The 16386-nt window shown below is 40.5% G+C and overlaps 1 protein-coding gene across 17 annotated transcripts in view; it reads right to left on the reverse strand.

The window, feature by feature from the left end:
• Positions 1 to 329: 329 nt before the first annotated feature.
• Positions 330 to 16386, reverse strand: part of MAGI1 (membrane associated guanylate kinase, WW and PDZ domain containing 1) — a 614474-nt gene continuing 598417 nt past the window's right edge. For 15 of the 17 annotated variants that reach the window (XM_037040898.1, XM_037040888.1, XM_037040886.1 and 12 more), the window contains 5 exons: positions 10315 to 10408; positions 10122 to 10182; positions 9108 to 9251; positions 6668 to 6806; positions 330 to 2685 (listed from right to left, as the gene is read on the reverse strand). In XM_037040898.1, coding sequence (XP_036896793.1) covers positions 1898 to 2685; positions 6668 to 6806; positions 9108 to 9251; positions 10122 to 10182; positions 10315 to 10408 — 1226 coding nt within the window. In that variant the 3' untranslated portion in view covers positions 330 to 1897. Of the gene's footprint in view, positions 2686 to 4568; positions 4658 to 6667; positions 6807 to 9107; positions 9252 to 10121; positions 10183 to 10314; positions 10409 to 16386 lie in introns of all 17 variants that reach the window. The other 2 variants (XM_037040903.1, XM_037040902.1) reach the window with 1 other exon arrangement.

Below are 16386 nucleotides of genomic sequence, written 5' to 3' on the forward strand. Positions count from 1 at the left end.
TATGCATACACCCATAAGTCAAATAAAGCTATGAACAATGTAATATTTATATATGCATAGTGTTTTATAAAAAGATTGGCCCGCATACTGCTTTTCATCAATACAGAAACAGCATTAAATCCATAGCACATTGCAAGAAATGAGTGAAGAACAGAATGCAAACAAGTGCTTAATAATTCACAAGCAGGCTCACCATGGAGGAAATGATGATATTCAAACCGACTAAAGCTTTAGAGAATTACTTATACAGTCTTCCACTTTAAAACAGCTTTACATACCTGATTTAGTTTACATTAAAATATACCCCAATTAATTTTTTCCATATTCAGAAATATGAACACATCACATTCCTCACATCTAAATTTTTTGTCATAAATTCTCTTTTATACAAGGAAAAAAAGGCAACATTTTTTAAAAAACAGGCTCTATTAATTACAATTTTTAGCTCTGTACAGACAATGATTGGCTGGTTTTCTTCGTTCTTTTTTTCCCTTTTTTTTAAACAGTACCATGAGAACAACAGTGATTGACTCACAAAGTTTTGTGTCTGTATGGAAAATGCAACACAGTACTACAGAAATATACAATGTATCATAAGCAGCGGTTTGCTATAGTGGTCCAACAAGTACAAGCAAACATTTTGGCTCAGCTAGGCAGTAATCCATTTCAACCACTTCCCAGGGCTATAGCCAACCCAACTACATCTTATGTGGGATTGCAAAAAGAATAGGTCTTTTCTAAAAAGGAAAATCATTGTTTTGTTCTGCTGTCACGAAATTCAAAGGACAGGGTCATGAAGACATAAGTTTGCCAACTAGATCTACAACCATTGAGATCACGTCCGTTCTCCTTCATTCATTCTGGAGACAGTTACGGATTCAAAGGGAAATCAGCATTTCTAAGAATAAGCACCTCCAACCCTAAAAGTCAACGAAGAGCGAACTCCACCAAGGCACATTCCCTTCTCCCCAATTTGGCAAAGGGCAGCCATGACCTTCTGTATTGTGGACTTTTATGGCTCCTTCACACTGGGCACATTGTCCCTCACTCCACCTACTCTTAAGCCTCAAATCAGACATGACAATGCAGAAGGTGCTTGTTGTCCATTCCTTCCAGTAGTCACAGAAGCTGTGACAGCACTGCCTTAATGAGATCTTAGATGTTGGTAGTGCTAATGAACCTGACCATCTGCACTTCGATAATGGTGGCCAATCTTCTCCTCTCTATGCCTTTCTATGGCCAGGGGGAATCCAAACTGTTTTCTGAACCAACTATGACTCAAGAACATAACGTTTCTGTGTGTGCTGTGTAGGTTTGCTATAAATATCCTTCATTTTTGATAGTAGTCTCTTCATACAGTTTGCTTGATTTTAGGATCATTGGCAATCCTAACCCATCTCAAAGAGTTCTCAGCTTTTACAAATACAGCTTTGCCTTTCTATTTAAAAGGAAATCTCCTAACTACAGTATAGCACTACATCATTACATAACAGTCTATATCAAATTAATTAAACTTAATAACGTCCCTTACTTAGAGAAAATGATCAACAGCCCTATTTAACCAGGAGAGAAAGAGATTGCCCAAAAAAGGGAACAATTCTTAACAATTCTACAGTTTATGTAGAAACAAAATTTACACATCCCTTTGGGGCAGCATTTGGCAAATAATTTCCAAAAAAGTATGCATTTAAAAATACGTTCTTTAATATTATACATCAGGCACAACACTTTTCATATATATTTTTTTATAAGATTTGAAATGCATAAAATGTTTGTTGCTATTCATAGGATCATCAGGTGTCAGATGCTTCATTAGGTAAGAAACTAAAGTATTTCAGGTTTGTGACCTTCCTCATAGAACCTTTGACATGGTAAAGGTTGGAATGTGACTCAGAGCTCAGATACTGAGGTCGGTGCTGCATTCTTTGTAAGGCCTCCTTCTCTGCTCCGGGGCATGTCTGCAACTTCTGCTGGCATCCTGCTTCAGGTTCGGCTCTTCTCTTTCTCGGTGGCTGACTTTGTCCTCTCTGTTCTTTTTCTCAAGGGACCGCTCTCGCCTCCGCTCGGGGGACCTCGCTCTCCGGCGGTCAGTGGATTTTGCTCTCCTTTCAGGCGAGCCCCCCCTCCTTCGCTCTGGAGATCTTCTCTGATCCAGGAGCCGTTCGAGAGACCTTCTACGGCGGCCGGGCGAGCTGTCCCTTCTGCGGGTGGGTGACCGATCTCGCCTCCTCTCAGGAGAAATCTCTTTTCTCTTGTCGTGCTTCTCCCTCCTCTCCAATGTGTTGTCAGCGCTCCGGGTGCCTTCCCTCCGCTTCTCCGGGGACCTCCTCACGGGGCCATTGGTCACCAGCCGCTCAGGTGGGGCTTCTCTTCGCCCCTCGGGCGCCCGGTCCTTGGGTCGACAAGCCCCGCTGTCGAGTGTCCTGGAAGTTCCGTTCCATGTGTGATGCTCGTTGGGTTGTCTGCCATACTCTCGGCTGCCTTTTGAATCTTTCCCATGTGCCCGCTTTTCCCCATGTGGTGATGGTTTGTGAAGATCAGGTAGGTAACTGGACTCCAACGGCGGGTGCGGCCGGCGGCCAGCCGGCCCGGGCCTCATTTCCGGGACACCCTGTGCCAGCCCGGGCCTCATTTCCGGGACACCCTGTGCACCGGCGGAGGCGCCGTTCCGGTCGTTGCCGGGGTCTGCAGGAAAGTAAATGAGAGCGACATTTGGGTGAGAAGAACCTTGGGCTCTTGTCCCCACTTCCACGCATGAGCTCTCATTAGTGACAACAAACACACAACTGTTAAAAGCAGTCAGAATCAAAGCCAGCTGGGTCCCGGTTAAGTGTAACTGCAACTAGTTCGGTTAAAAACTAGTGCGCATGGCTTTTAGGGTCTAGCCTACTGTTCTCTCTACTCAACAAATAGATGATTAAAGGAACTTATAACTTAAAGGCATGCCCTTATCAATAGTCTGTCTGTCTAGAGGTATTCAAATGCTCCCACTTTACCCCTTGCTCTTCCCCCACCCACTAACCCTTCTCCGTTACCCACCCCTCCCCTCCCCCCCACCCCCGGGAAAGAAAATATTTCCTTTAAAGAATACTTTTTAAAATTTGCTTTAAAATGATCTGGGCATGAGGGAATTCTCTGGGGGAATGTTAATTGCCTATATTTTGATCTGGGTGGTAATTAAATGGGTGCACACAGGTGAAAACTCATTGCACTGTATAGTTAGGCTTTAGGCATTTTAATATATGCACAGTATATGTGTATTTTAAAATATTTTTATTTAGGAAATAATAATAATCCAGGGTGGGGGTTGGCTGTATGGAGCCACCACCACCAGATGTGGACAACTAGCAACGGTGACATTAAGTGAGGGTCCATTAAACATTTTCTCTGCCCTTGCACATGTTTATTCAGCTATTTTATTTTGTGTGAGTTTAAGAAACTTTTTAAAATATGGAGTCTTCTGACAGATAAAAGCGAGTGGAAGGGAGATTGTGAGGGACACAGCTGACATCAGATGGAGTTCAGATAAAGTCTTAAGTTTAGAGACACTTTTCTTTATACTCAGCCATAATTCCAGCCATGAGCCATGGAGCTGCTGGACTGCTTTTTACAACATCAAGATATCTACAGATGTGAAAGCAGGGCAACACTCATGGGCTTTTGTTTACTATTAAACTATTTAAAATAACAGTGCACATGTAGCTAGCAGCATGCTGAATTTATGAGAACTCTTTCAAAGCATGGCTGCTTTGTTACCACTAAACCCAATAGGTCCTACACACTACTACACCATTTTAGGCAAGGCAGCAGGGATGCTGTGCTGCAGCCTGGTGGGCAAACCAGGGGGACAGTCATAGAGACAAAGTGGATGCTTTGTAAGGACCTTTCCTGAAGCAACAAGCAATGTGATTCCAGAATGATTTCCCACAACCCTGGGTAGGTGTTAACAAAAGCAGGAACAGAGCCTTGAGGCTATATTCTGCCAGCAGAGGCTGGCACACTTTTTCTGTAAAGGGCCAAAGAATAGATATTTTTGGTTTTTAAGGCCATATAATTTGTTACAACTACTCAGCTCTGGCACTGTAGTGTAAAAGCAGCCTTAGACAACACAAAATGCGTTGTGTTACTCAAATTTACTTGCAAAAACATGCCGTGCATGTTTTGGCCCATGGGCCGCCCTTTGCCAAGAGATAACTGCTCAAGCAGGAAATCTCATCTTGTTGTCTAGCAAAGCCCTATGTACCTATATACCTAGGTGAGTGCTCTGTGATATAATGTTTGTTCTTTTAAATGCTAGGTAGGTTATTGAAATGAATAGAAGTCATTTTAAGATCTGGGTGAGGGGAGGTGCTTAAATCATTATCATAAATCTAACCTTGGGGTTTCTTACACCTAACTTTTAAGATAAGGGACAGCAAGACTTCAACAGGGTCAGTGGTGTACTTACAATTCAAAGAACGCAGGGTGCTCAGAATGAATTGCCAAACATATCAAAATAGAGCTAAGCAGAAGCAATGAGGAAATTAGGCCACAGCACAGAAACACCTAGTATTGATTGAGCTACAAACCGTAGTTTGATTATGGCCCATAAGGTAGAAGCAAGCCTCCCCGAGCTTTTCATTTCTCATACATGCAGCGATATTAGGAGGTATCATCGCTGTAGAAGGGAGGGGCCAGCACCAAGAACAGTCAGAGAGAGAGAGAGAGAAAGAGAAAGAGAAAAAGTTGAACATTTAGATTCCCTATAACAAAGAGGAAAGAAAAAAATCTGCATTTGTTAACATAGGGCAAAGAGAGTTTATTTGTCCAGTCAGACAGTCTAAGGCAACACTCAAATAAGGCTGCAGAGACCGCAATCAGAGAACAGTGACGTTTTTAGACAGCCATATAAGGTGACTCGAGGACCCAGACAATAGATGCATCCTTTTTTCTTTCTTTCTTTCTTTTTTTTTCAAACAACTGGAACAATGACAGGCTGGCATAGGAAAGCATTAACAATAAACAACAAAAGAACAAAGTCCCTCCCACCCCCCTTAAGACCGCGGCAGTTAAATTAAGTACAAAAAACTCATTACAAAAATAGCCTCACAGAGAAGCAGGTTCCAATCAAGTCAGAAAAATATTGGAACTTAACATATTATAACCCATTTGTGACTCTAATCAATAGAATTAGAGAGATTTAGTCCAAATGACACATGGAGACATTACAGCAGCACAACCCTAACATGTTCAACCCTTCTTGGAAAACCAAGCATTTAAATTATCTTTATTTCTGGCCCAAAGAACATCTGTTAGTGTTGGATTTTCATCCTCAGTGCAACAGACATTGGTTTTGAGAGGGTACACAGGTTACTGACGGTGACTCTCAAATGGAATATCACATCCAACAGAAGCATAGGGAAGACAGAAAAGGAAACAATGTTACACAGTTTCAGTGGCATCAATATACCTATCAATGGTTCAGTACGCACAGCTGTAACATCTTAGTGTTGTCAGACTACCTTCCCCGTGCATGGCTGCCCATATCTGAGGGGGCCTGATCTGATAACTACCCATCCCCGACCTTGGGCCCCTCATACTTTGCACCTGTATGGATGTCTAACACCTGGGAAGACTATCCTTCAAAGGAGTTATCTTATCCTTGAACTGCATCTGAATCAAGGATCTCAAGTTCCAAATGCAACTGGGAATTGTGCAGAATGACTTTCAGAATAGACGGTGGTAACAGATACAATCCCTAATAAAGGGGACTGATGTACGTGGGGACCATTCAATCACAGTTTCTATAGAAACTTTTGTAGACCTTTGGTTGGGAAGAAAAGCCCTACATCTAGGGCATAGCTTTTTTTCTTTTTTAATTTTTAAACAAGAATCTCAAACAGGACATTATTATAATATATAATATTTTGCCATCAGGGCACTAAGCTATGTAGAGATCATTGCTGTTTAGTCAAATCATGTCTATAGATATGACAAAGGAAATCTATGTATAATCTGGCTTTCCCCATAGGAAAGGTATAATCATGTGTTTCCCTCATGATGAGCACTGGGAATCTATTTCACCCTTTATCGTTTCACATCATATGGCTAACATACCAACAGTTTCGTCTGTTTTCTAGTGGTGGACTCAGGTGGTCTGGATTGGGGCAGGAACCAGAGGGGGGAAGTGTTGTATACAGAGCATAAAGGGAGATGAGCAAGGCCCCAAATAATCTCAAAGTTTCACGTCTCATAAATAAGACATCAAGTTACCACAAAGGAAAAAAAAGGAATTGTGCCTCAACATATCACTCAGGAAACCTGCTTTCCTGCTTCTTAAAAGGAGTATAGTCATTTTGTGCTAACAATTGGATCTGAGAAACAGTTTGGCACAGTTCAAACAATCATTCCTTCGCTCTTGGTCGGACTAGACAAAATGTTCTCTCTGATTATCAGAAAGGGGGCTATAAAGATCTTGTCTTAGGCCATGCCCCAGTCCATGTAAGCAAGCAAAAGGATGAAATGTGTAGAGATTTCAGAACAAGCGAGGCAAATAATCACATGGTGCGAAAGGCTGGTAAGACACTGGTGAATAGGGGAAACAAAAAGACTTTGCTGCTGCAGTTCTGGAGACAAATTCATGGAGTCATGCCAGGGAAGGAAGGAATGTTTTCATAGTTTGACCCACCATATTCTGGTACTGAGCCGTCTCCCCGCTTCAGAGACAGACGCACTCTGCGGCCACCATTCTTAATCAGTTCTATAGCCCGAGAATGCTTCATGTTTTTGGTGGTTTCACCATTGATCTCTAAAATTTCATCACCGATCTGCTCAAAGTAAGAGAGAACAAAGTGAGAACATCACAAAAGAGTTTCACTAGCTACTGAGGTGTTTTATTATTCAAAATTCTTTCATTTATTGATTTCCTAAATATTTATTGGATGTACACTAGAAAATCTATGGCTTAGGATGCAGTGGTGAAAAAATCCCTGCCCTGATGGAGATGATATTCTAATGGGGGAAATACAAGTAACAAGAAAATTAGAAAATTCCATCTATGTCAGATAGTATTAAGTATTAAGGAGAAAACTAATAAAACAGTATGGGAATATTAATTGTTGAAGAAAGGAGGATGTGGTAAGCAGCTTCTGGATAGCCCCCAATGATCCCCACCTCCTTGTATTCACGTCCTATGTAATTTTCTTCCCTTGGAATGTGGTTTGAAATTGGTGACTTGCTTCTAACAAACAGAAGGTGGCAAAGATGATGAGAGGTCAGTTCAAAGATAAAGTTACAAAATGATTCTGGCTTCTGTCTTGTCACCCTCATTTGTTCTCTCACTTGTTCACTCTGATGCATGCTGCCCTGTGGAGTCCATGCTAAGGATATATGGGAGGCCCAGGCTAGCTGCCTGATAAGCATTGCATCCTGCCAACAACCCGGTGAATGACCTTGGAAGCAAGTCCTTCCCCAGCAGAGTCTTCAGATGAGATGGCAATCTGGCTGATATATTAACTGTAGCATTTACTATGTGTTAGCCTCTATTCCAGGCACTGGAGATAGAGGCGTAAACAAAAGCAGGCCAGATCCTTGCTGTCATGGAACTTATATTCTAGAAGGCTTTGGACTTTAAAGTCCTGAATTTGAGCCTATTATTTGTTAGCTAAGTGACCTTGCCCAAGTCCTTTTAATTTCTCAGAGTTCACTTCCTCTTCTATAGAAGAGATGATAGTATCCCATGCTTACCAAGCTGAGGATTTAAAATTGGATAATACATGCAAACATGTCTTGTGATCTATACAGCGTTATATAAAATATCATGATCATAGTATTTCATTCGATCAGAAACTCTTTTAAGAGAGTAAAAACATGAAAAAGCATATCCCATGTGTTTGAAGTTTAAACAAAAGAAATATATACCAGTATACAGGGTCCAGCACAAATAATGCCTTTTTTATTACAAAATCATAAGCATGTAATTCTGTAACTTAACAATATCACACTGAAGCACATCATATGACATTTTAGGTGAAATGCTCAATTTAAAACCATAAATCATTACACCCATACTCTTACCTTACCAACCACACTCACCCAGGCGTTACTTCTGCCAGACCCTGTACACTGACTTGCATAGGCACTAATGGTGCATGTATGTGCATGAAGAAACTGATATACAGTTTGATTCAGGAAACTGTGTTTTTATTATGTAACACTTTTCACAGTTTAATTTTTTAAAGCCACCTGTGTGGTCTACTTCTCCAATGGAAAAGAATACTCATGAAAAAATTCAATCTGAAGAAATTTAAATTCAAGATTGTGTCTTAAGTATGAGTATTAAGTTTCCTACCCTTGGTCCCTTTTTTCCTCTTTCTGCCCTGGCCCAGTTTCATTCACTTTTTCCTTTTCCTGACCTGACTCCTGATTTTTCAAATTTGCTCCAATTGCTTCCTATGTGTGCATCTCAATCTATGTGACCTATCTATAGCAAGCAGATGATTTTTCTTTTTAGTCGTCTAACCTGCCAAGGAGAGCAACGCATTCATATGCAATAACAGATATTAGATATCTAAATGGAACAGAGTGGATTTTTGTATTTAAATTTTGTAGCTTTGACTACTACAGAGTGACCCTGGATATTCATGCCATGGAGTGACTGTCCCTTTGCTGAGGCAGAGTCAGATGCTCCTAAAGCTAGGGTAAGATGGCTGGCGACTAGCTTGCGACCAAATGGAGCTCACCACCCAAAACCTACAGAACTACAGAGCTTTCCTGCTTTCTAGGCATCCTGGTACACCCAGGAATTCCTATGAAGTGACAGGTCTGCCTCATGAGATTAAGTGTAACAAGTACGAAATGATATTCAGAAAACATCTCCTTTAATAATTTTGTAAGTAATTTCAATCCTTCTTCCAACCCCCAAAAGTTGAAAGAGTTCACCGAACTTTGGTAGCTACATCTAACTATGCTTCAGGGAGACATTTACACTAGGGTAGGAGTCATGCACTTCGACTTCCCTGAAAGTTGTACAAAAGTAATTCTCACAAAGAAGTTTCTAGCCACATAATATCAAAAACTCACTACAGATGATGTATTTACATTGACTTCTTTCTCCCCCTCCGACTTACCCTCATCTTTCCACACCTTTCTGCAGGACCGTCCTCTGCTAAGCGTAGAACATAAAGGTCCATGTTATATTCCCGGCCCCCTCGAAGACTAAAGCCAAATCCCTTGGCTCCTCTTTCCAGTTCCACAGTGTAAAACTCCTGCTCCTATTTAAAAAAAATTAAATGTAATCATTCTGGGAGAACTTGTATCCACACATATTTTTCTCCATCTCTTCCCAAACATTCTCTATTGTGATGATCTGACCAAAAGCCATAATCACTATCTCCCTCTTGGTGATCCTCACTTGTTTATTAATGTTCATTAACCTTAAAGGTTTGGAGATCCAGAATTTGAAAACATCCATGAGTGTGCCTGTAGACTGCGTGTGAACATGCATATATTAAAAGTTCAATCAGTGAGGCTGCAATTCTCCATTTACTGCAGGAAAATTCATCACATGACACCTTGCAAATTGCAGGATGTTCAGCCTCCTTGTCCAATGACTGAAAAACGCCAGTAGTGCTCATTATTAGGATACCTAAAGGCTTGGAAGGCTAGTGAAAAAGGAACCTGCTTAACTCTGCATCATACAATATTTTCCAAATTGGCTTCTCCTGCTATTTATTATTTGCACACCCTCCATCACCACTATAAGGGATAGTTGTTTGCTCTATGGGTTCCACCTGAAATTCACAGGTCTGAGACACACCTTAAGAAAAAGACATCTCAGCATAAGTGCAATTAGGAATACCATGAGCAGGTATCAGCTGTTCTGCTATTCCATTGGTCACCAATTACAGCTTTTTATTTTGTCCCACCCCCAAGAAAAGGATATCTAGAAATATTTTTCAAAGGTAGAAAAATAAAATGTCATTTCCTGCACAATCAAATGTGAGTCCATATTTAGTGCATTGCCTCACAAAAGGTTATTTATTTTCATTGAGGTATCTTGTAAAAGATATCTCATAAAAATAGCTTCAGAAAGCTGGAAGGAAACATTCAAAGCAAACAGAAAAAAGACAAACGGCCCTCACCTGTGTTGCCTGGGGTGCTTTGAACTCAAACTGAGATTCTGGCTTTGGTTTGGTGGTATTCCTGCCAAAGTGAAAGAAATATATAAAAGCAGCCCATGGGGAAACTGAGAAAGAATGAATGATGAATGTCACCATGCCAGCAGTTACTTTCCCTCCCTTTAAACCAACAAAAGAAACCGCAGCCTTGTCTGACCTGGTCTCCTGGGCCCCTGGCTGAGAAGGGGTGTGTGTGGTGGTGATGGTGGCAATCTTCTCTGCATTGGTTAGCAAAGTGGCATTCGAAGACTCTGTAGGAAGAGAACAGAGCACAATGAAATGTGGGCCCCAGAGAAGACACTGTCACACTAGGAGGTATCCACAAGCTCCGTGTCTGAATGACAAACTGGGCTTTTCTGTCACCATTTCAAGCAGTTCTGGCTTGAATTTGTAAATAATTAAGACGGTAAAGTACCATTTTAAGATATTCTATGATGTGAGCCATGTAAACCCCATTCTCCTTCTTCTAATCAGACAAGGGAAATAGTTTGCCCAAGAAAATACTCCCCTAAAACTGCAGCCAGGGCAGGAGTCTCTCACTCCTCCCCCACCAGTTACACATAGCAGTCCCATCAAAAGACTGTATTGCACCAAAGTTACTTCCTAGAGTTTCACAGGCTGGTAATAAACATCTTTCCAAACATTTCCTGCAATTTATTAGCAATATTTAATGAATTTAATTTCCTCATGTGAATATCAAATTTAGAAATGTGCAGTGTCTTGTTAAAAACACACTGTCTACCTTCTCCCCCATTGCGTTCAATGAAGTACAATGGAAAATGTGGAGTTCTTGACAGATCTCGTCTAGTATCACTCATGAGAAATTAATTTTAAAATTGGCACTTGGTAGAGCTAGAGCTTGTAAATATAAGTTGTATAAATTATGAAGCCACCCTAACATAATAGATATGATTATATTCCTATGTAAATTGACTTTCTTCTCCACTAATCACATTCATATGCAACTTCATTAATCTCTAGAAGTGTGGAGACCCAGATGTTGGAAACATTCATGCACATGTCTATACACTGCACACCAATGCACACATTAGAATGTAATCATTCATATAGTAATAATTATATATTCTTTTAAGAATAATTTCTCATCATGATCAAGGCAGACAGCAAGCAACTATGAGCAGGTTGCACTTATTTTTAGGCTGACTGTTGGAACATGGCATAAGTTTTCTATTCAAGAAAATGCTAAATATGGTGGTTACATTCTAAGATTAGCCCACAAATGCCTGTTTAATTCACAGTGTGTCAGGAAATCTAGAAGTTTCTAGAAGTCCTATGGCTTATAGGAGGCATTCTAATGTTTATCAAACACATATATCACCCATGATGCACAACAAAATTTCTGTGGGGAAATGTTAAGTATCCCCACCTGGGATACCTGGACTACATATCTTTTCACTGCAGTCCTGTGTGAAAAGACTCCCCTCAAATCCCAATCACTTGTGGTCTATCTTCCATTATGTGTTCACTTTCCTTACACACAATTGGTAAAAGCATGGGCTTGAGATTGAAACCCAGGTTCAAATCCTCCTTTCCTCACTTATCAGCTGAGTGACTTATTTTCCTCATCTGATAGAAGGGGGCACCAACATTAGTTTCTGTCCCTTGGAAATGTATGAAATGTTTAGTACAGCACCTGTGATACAGTAAGCACTGAATACTTATTTCCTGAAGGGCTGGCCCCTGCCACTGCTTCTACTTTTTATTTACTACTGTGGAACTCGTATAAATTATCTGCACAATGAGAAAGTCAAAATATGATTTTAACAGTCTGTATTCCAGCCATAAAGCCCACGATTGGTACAGCTAACATACAAGTTAATAAGAAAATGCAACTAGATCAAGTGAACTGAAATGTGTATCCTGCTCCTGCATTAGGACAATGTTTCTCCCAACCTGTTTTGCCAAAAGTTTCTGCAGATTCTGAAGGAAAAGAAACCTGTGTTCAATTAAGGGTGATAGGTCATAGGCGAACAGAGAGAAAGGTTCCTGCATGTCTGTGTTTTCTCTTCCAAGGGCTCCTCCAAATCTCTAATCGTGTCGCTATGCCTTGCAACCCTCTGAGTTGGGGAGGTGAGGTTTCTTAGGTTTATTGGGAGGCAGTTTAGCATAACAGTAAGTGGTAGGTCAGACTCTGAAGTCAGGACTATTTGGCTTTGCATCCCAAGCTCTGCGATTACCGGCTGGGACCTTAGCAAAGTTAAACTTTCTATGCCTCAGGCTCCTCTACTGCACATGGGGGAGAACAGATATACGTTAGAGAATTGCAACAATGATCTGAAAGAAAAGTGTGTGTGATAGTACCTAGAACGTAAAAAGCCGCCCCCAAAATGCTTAGCAATTTTTATTGGTTTATTGTGTTTATTACCATTATCATAATACTAAAAGCATATTTTCATGATTGCAATTAACTGGTACAATCAAGGTGCTAAATTTAAGATATTTCACAAAGTATGCCCACTGTGCGTGTGCAAAGGGCTGAGACTGCACAGCCTCTCATTATGATTCACCAGGCATTTCATAAACACTTGTTTTGGACCTTTTAAAAAAACCTGATATTGCTCACTGTGATTAACTTTATGGAGACTCTGGGAATTCACAGGTGGTCCAACCGGGCCACAGGGAAAACAGAGTCAGGATACCAAAATGGATGTTCTCTTGTAATTACAATGATTATAACTACTGAGTTGAGTGGGGGTTTCGCTTCAGAGTGCCTGTGTGTTTTGGAAGCCAGAGTTCTCCAGGCAGATCACATCTCAAACAATTTTTCTATTTCTGCTGCTTCCATGATTGCTGAGATATAAAAGATAACTACTCAATATGCATTTTACCAGAACTATTTTATTAATTTACCATCTATAATTTATTTGTTTTTTTCACTGATTTGTATGCAAATCTGTTTTGGATGAAGCTAATTTTTAAGCATTTAAAAAATTAACATTTAATATGCAGCCCTGGCCAGCGTGGCTCAGTTGGCTGGGTGTCTTCCCATGAACCGAAAGATGCCTGGTTCAATTCCCCATCAGGGCATGTGCCTAGGTTGTAGATTCGGTCCCTTGCTGGGGCACGTGCAAGAGGCAACTGGTCAATGTTTCTCTCTCACACCGATGATTTTCTCCCTCCCTTACTCTCTTTCTAGAATCTATAAAAGAAACAAAAATCAATATGCAAATGCCTATTTGAGCTTCTTGAATTTCCTTGTCGCTTCTCTTAATCTAAGAACAACCACCATTTCCTAATAATTTACACTGTGCCAGGTGCTGTGTCACATGCATCATTTCATTATTTAGTTTAATTCTCACAACTCAATGAAACAAGTGTAATTAGCACCCCTATTTTATAGATAGAGACACTGAGGCTTGGAAAAGGCAGGCAATATGCCCAAGGTCTGGCGACTTTTAAGTTTCCGTTTAGAATGAACCAAGACTTTAAGAGCTGAAATTCCCCCCAGTGTTTTAAAATAGAGAAGTGAAATCCACTACCATAAACTCATAGCTGTATTCCAAAGTACAACTTATTGCCTATAATAAATATAAAAGAAGAGCCTGATATAAGAGTAGGCTCCAGCAGCAGTTCTATGAAGGAGTGTCAATATATTTGACTTTTAAAACTCCAAGGTAGATGGCCAGATTGGCTGTTTTTATGACACATGACAGAAAGTGCCCTACATTCTCTATTAAACAGTGTTTACACTTACATTAGCTCCCTCAGAGGAATGAAAATGGATATTATTATACTTTGCACGGCAATTGTGCACCAGGAAAAGCATGTGTGAGCTCTCCAGGTGCCGTCACAGTGCTGTGCTGAATCAGGGAACTGACTTCTGACAAGTGTCTATCTGGGGTTTGAACATATCTATGTGACAAGAGATTACAGTTCTAACCTTGTTTCCATGGTAATATCATTAGCTTCCCATACAGAATTCACAGTACAAAGCCAAGCAAATCAACAAAGGATACAATCATTCCTTTCATAAATATTATAATGCACAAACGCATATGTAATAAACATCTGAAGGAAGCCTTTGGGAAACTTTAACTGTGTGTGGTTGGGACCGTGTCCTCTTTGCCCGAGTCCATGCTGGCATCACGTCCACAGAGCCTTCTATTAAGATAGTTACACTAGTCTGTGCCTTCACCAAGGAAGTAGTGATAAGCTGTGCTGCCAAGCCCTACCTCTTATTTAAGCAAATACTTTGAATCAGAGTGATAAGCACTACAAATTTATGGCCATAATTTAAGTAATATGTTTTTAAGCTCACAAATATTCTCATCATCATGAACTTGACTCAGTCTGAGGGTTCCATGTTAGCCTGGCTCGCTCAGGGTCTACCTTACCTAATTAAAGTCTCATTTCCATCCAGACTTCAGAGACCATCTCTACAGAACACAAGTGGTAGGAAGCACATGTGGTCCAATTTGTCAGATTTCAAGTTCCAGTTCAGTATAGTCATGGGCTGGTTTTAGCTCAGCAGGTACTTCCATTCGAGCTTTGCTTAGTAACAGTATAGTCAGCTCTTCTCTGGGCCTTTTTGTGATGCCATTATGTACCTCCGATCTCGTACCCTTATCACATAGGAGAAAAGGACCTGTCCCATTCCACCTGCACCCTGGTCCCAGATATAGTAAAAGCAGAGATGGTGAGGCCTCCCCTGGTCTAGGCCTGTCCAACATCTGAATATCACAAGCTTTTGTTCGAGGGGGCGGGCAAAGAGAGAAAGAGAGTGGAGAGAGCAAGATGGAAAATAAAGAAGTGAGGAAAACTATAGACCCAAATACGTGAAGTTGGAGAAAAAATCAGGTGAACGATGGTAAGAAAAAAAGAATTAGGCAGCATGAGTAAGATAAAGAAGTGGATTTGGAGGGGGTTCCAAGCCCTGGCCAGCCAAGAGTGCATCCTCCTGAAATGCCTCCTAGGATTTCTGGGAACAGGTCAATGGACAAGATGGATTTCTAAGAGCTTTAGAAATCATTCTGATTGAGAAATTCAGTCTCCTCATGAGGATCACAAAAGAAACTGTTTGGGGGCTACCTGATGAATTAAACATCAGAGTGAAAGAATTGATGGAGACTAGAGAACACCTCTCTTTCCCCTACACTCCATCCTGTCTACACTGCTTTCACAGAGAGGAAGTGGGACCACCATGCATTTCCCTTCATTAAAGTGCAAACCCTCCTGGGTGGCTCCAGCCTCTGCCCAGAACTCTAACTCTCCTGCCTCAGTGCTAATTTCCAAGAAAGCAATTTTTGGCCCCAGTTACAAGGTGAGTATCACAAGCCCACCTCTGCCAGACTTGACTGACTTCTGGCCTCCAACACTTACACAATAACTGATGGAGGGTTTTGTTACCATGGCAACAAATTCCTTATTATCTTGGATGAAATCATGAAATTGCATCCTTGGCAGTGCATCAGTCTTTAACTATATTGTATCAACTCCAACGTTTACTTCTTCTAAACAAGACTCTCTGTAGATACTTCTATCTGAAGTTTACATTTTTGAAATACTCAAGTTTTAAAAATGTCTTTTCATTGATAACTATCATTGGATAGTTCACCTTGCATTATATTTTTTGTTGTTCAGGTTTTCCAAAAGTATTTTCCATTGCACTTTTAAAAAATCAAGTCAACGCTTAGTCTGTGCACAGTAGTGTAAGTTGCTTCTGTGTATTTCTGTTTTTCCTGACTTCAAACTTTTCTGCCAAGCCCTTTCCTCAAGGAAGTGCTTTCTTTCCTTTGGATGCTGTCATTTCTACATTAAGGCTGACCAATATAGATTCAGTAAGTCAGCTCCTGTGTCCAGTTCTTTTGGACTAGTTTTTTAAAAATCTCTCCATGTGTCTAAATTTATATACTACATTTGTCTCTCTTAACCATTTCTGGTTTTCTTCATCCTTTCTGCAAGGAACTTATGCTCTATCATCTTGTGATCACTTTCCTAAATTATAATAGCTTTCCAGTGTGGTGACCTGGTAGGATGGACTCCAGAACAGGTGGTCCATTACTAACTGTGCAATTGAGGCAGTCTGCAGGAGACCATCATTCAAGGAGCTAATTTTCCGCCAACATTTGGTATGGGGTATTTTTGTGCAAAGAAAATTCTTTCTTCTTGGAACCAACAATTTTCAGTATTATTGTTTGATTTTGGATTTACTTATTTTGTATAGTCTATACTACCCAAATGCTAAATTATAAAGCTCACTTTCTAACAA

This window comes from Sturnira hondurensis, unplaced genomic scaffold, assembly GCF_014824575.4.
Source record: "Sturnira hondurensis isolate 20B ecotype Veracruz unplaced genomic scaffold, ASM1482457v3 Scaffold0002840, whole genome shotgun sequence".
NCBI classification, from domain to species: domain Eukaryota; kingdom Metazoa; phylum Chordata; class Mammalia; order Chiroptera; family Phyllostomidae; genus Sturnira; species Sturnira hondurensis.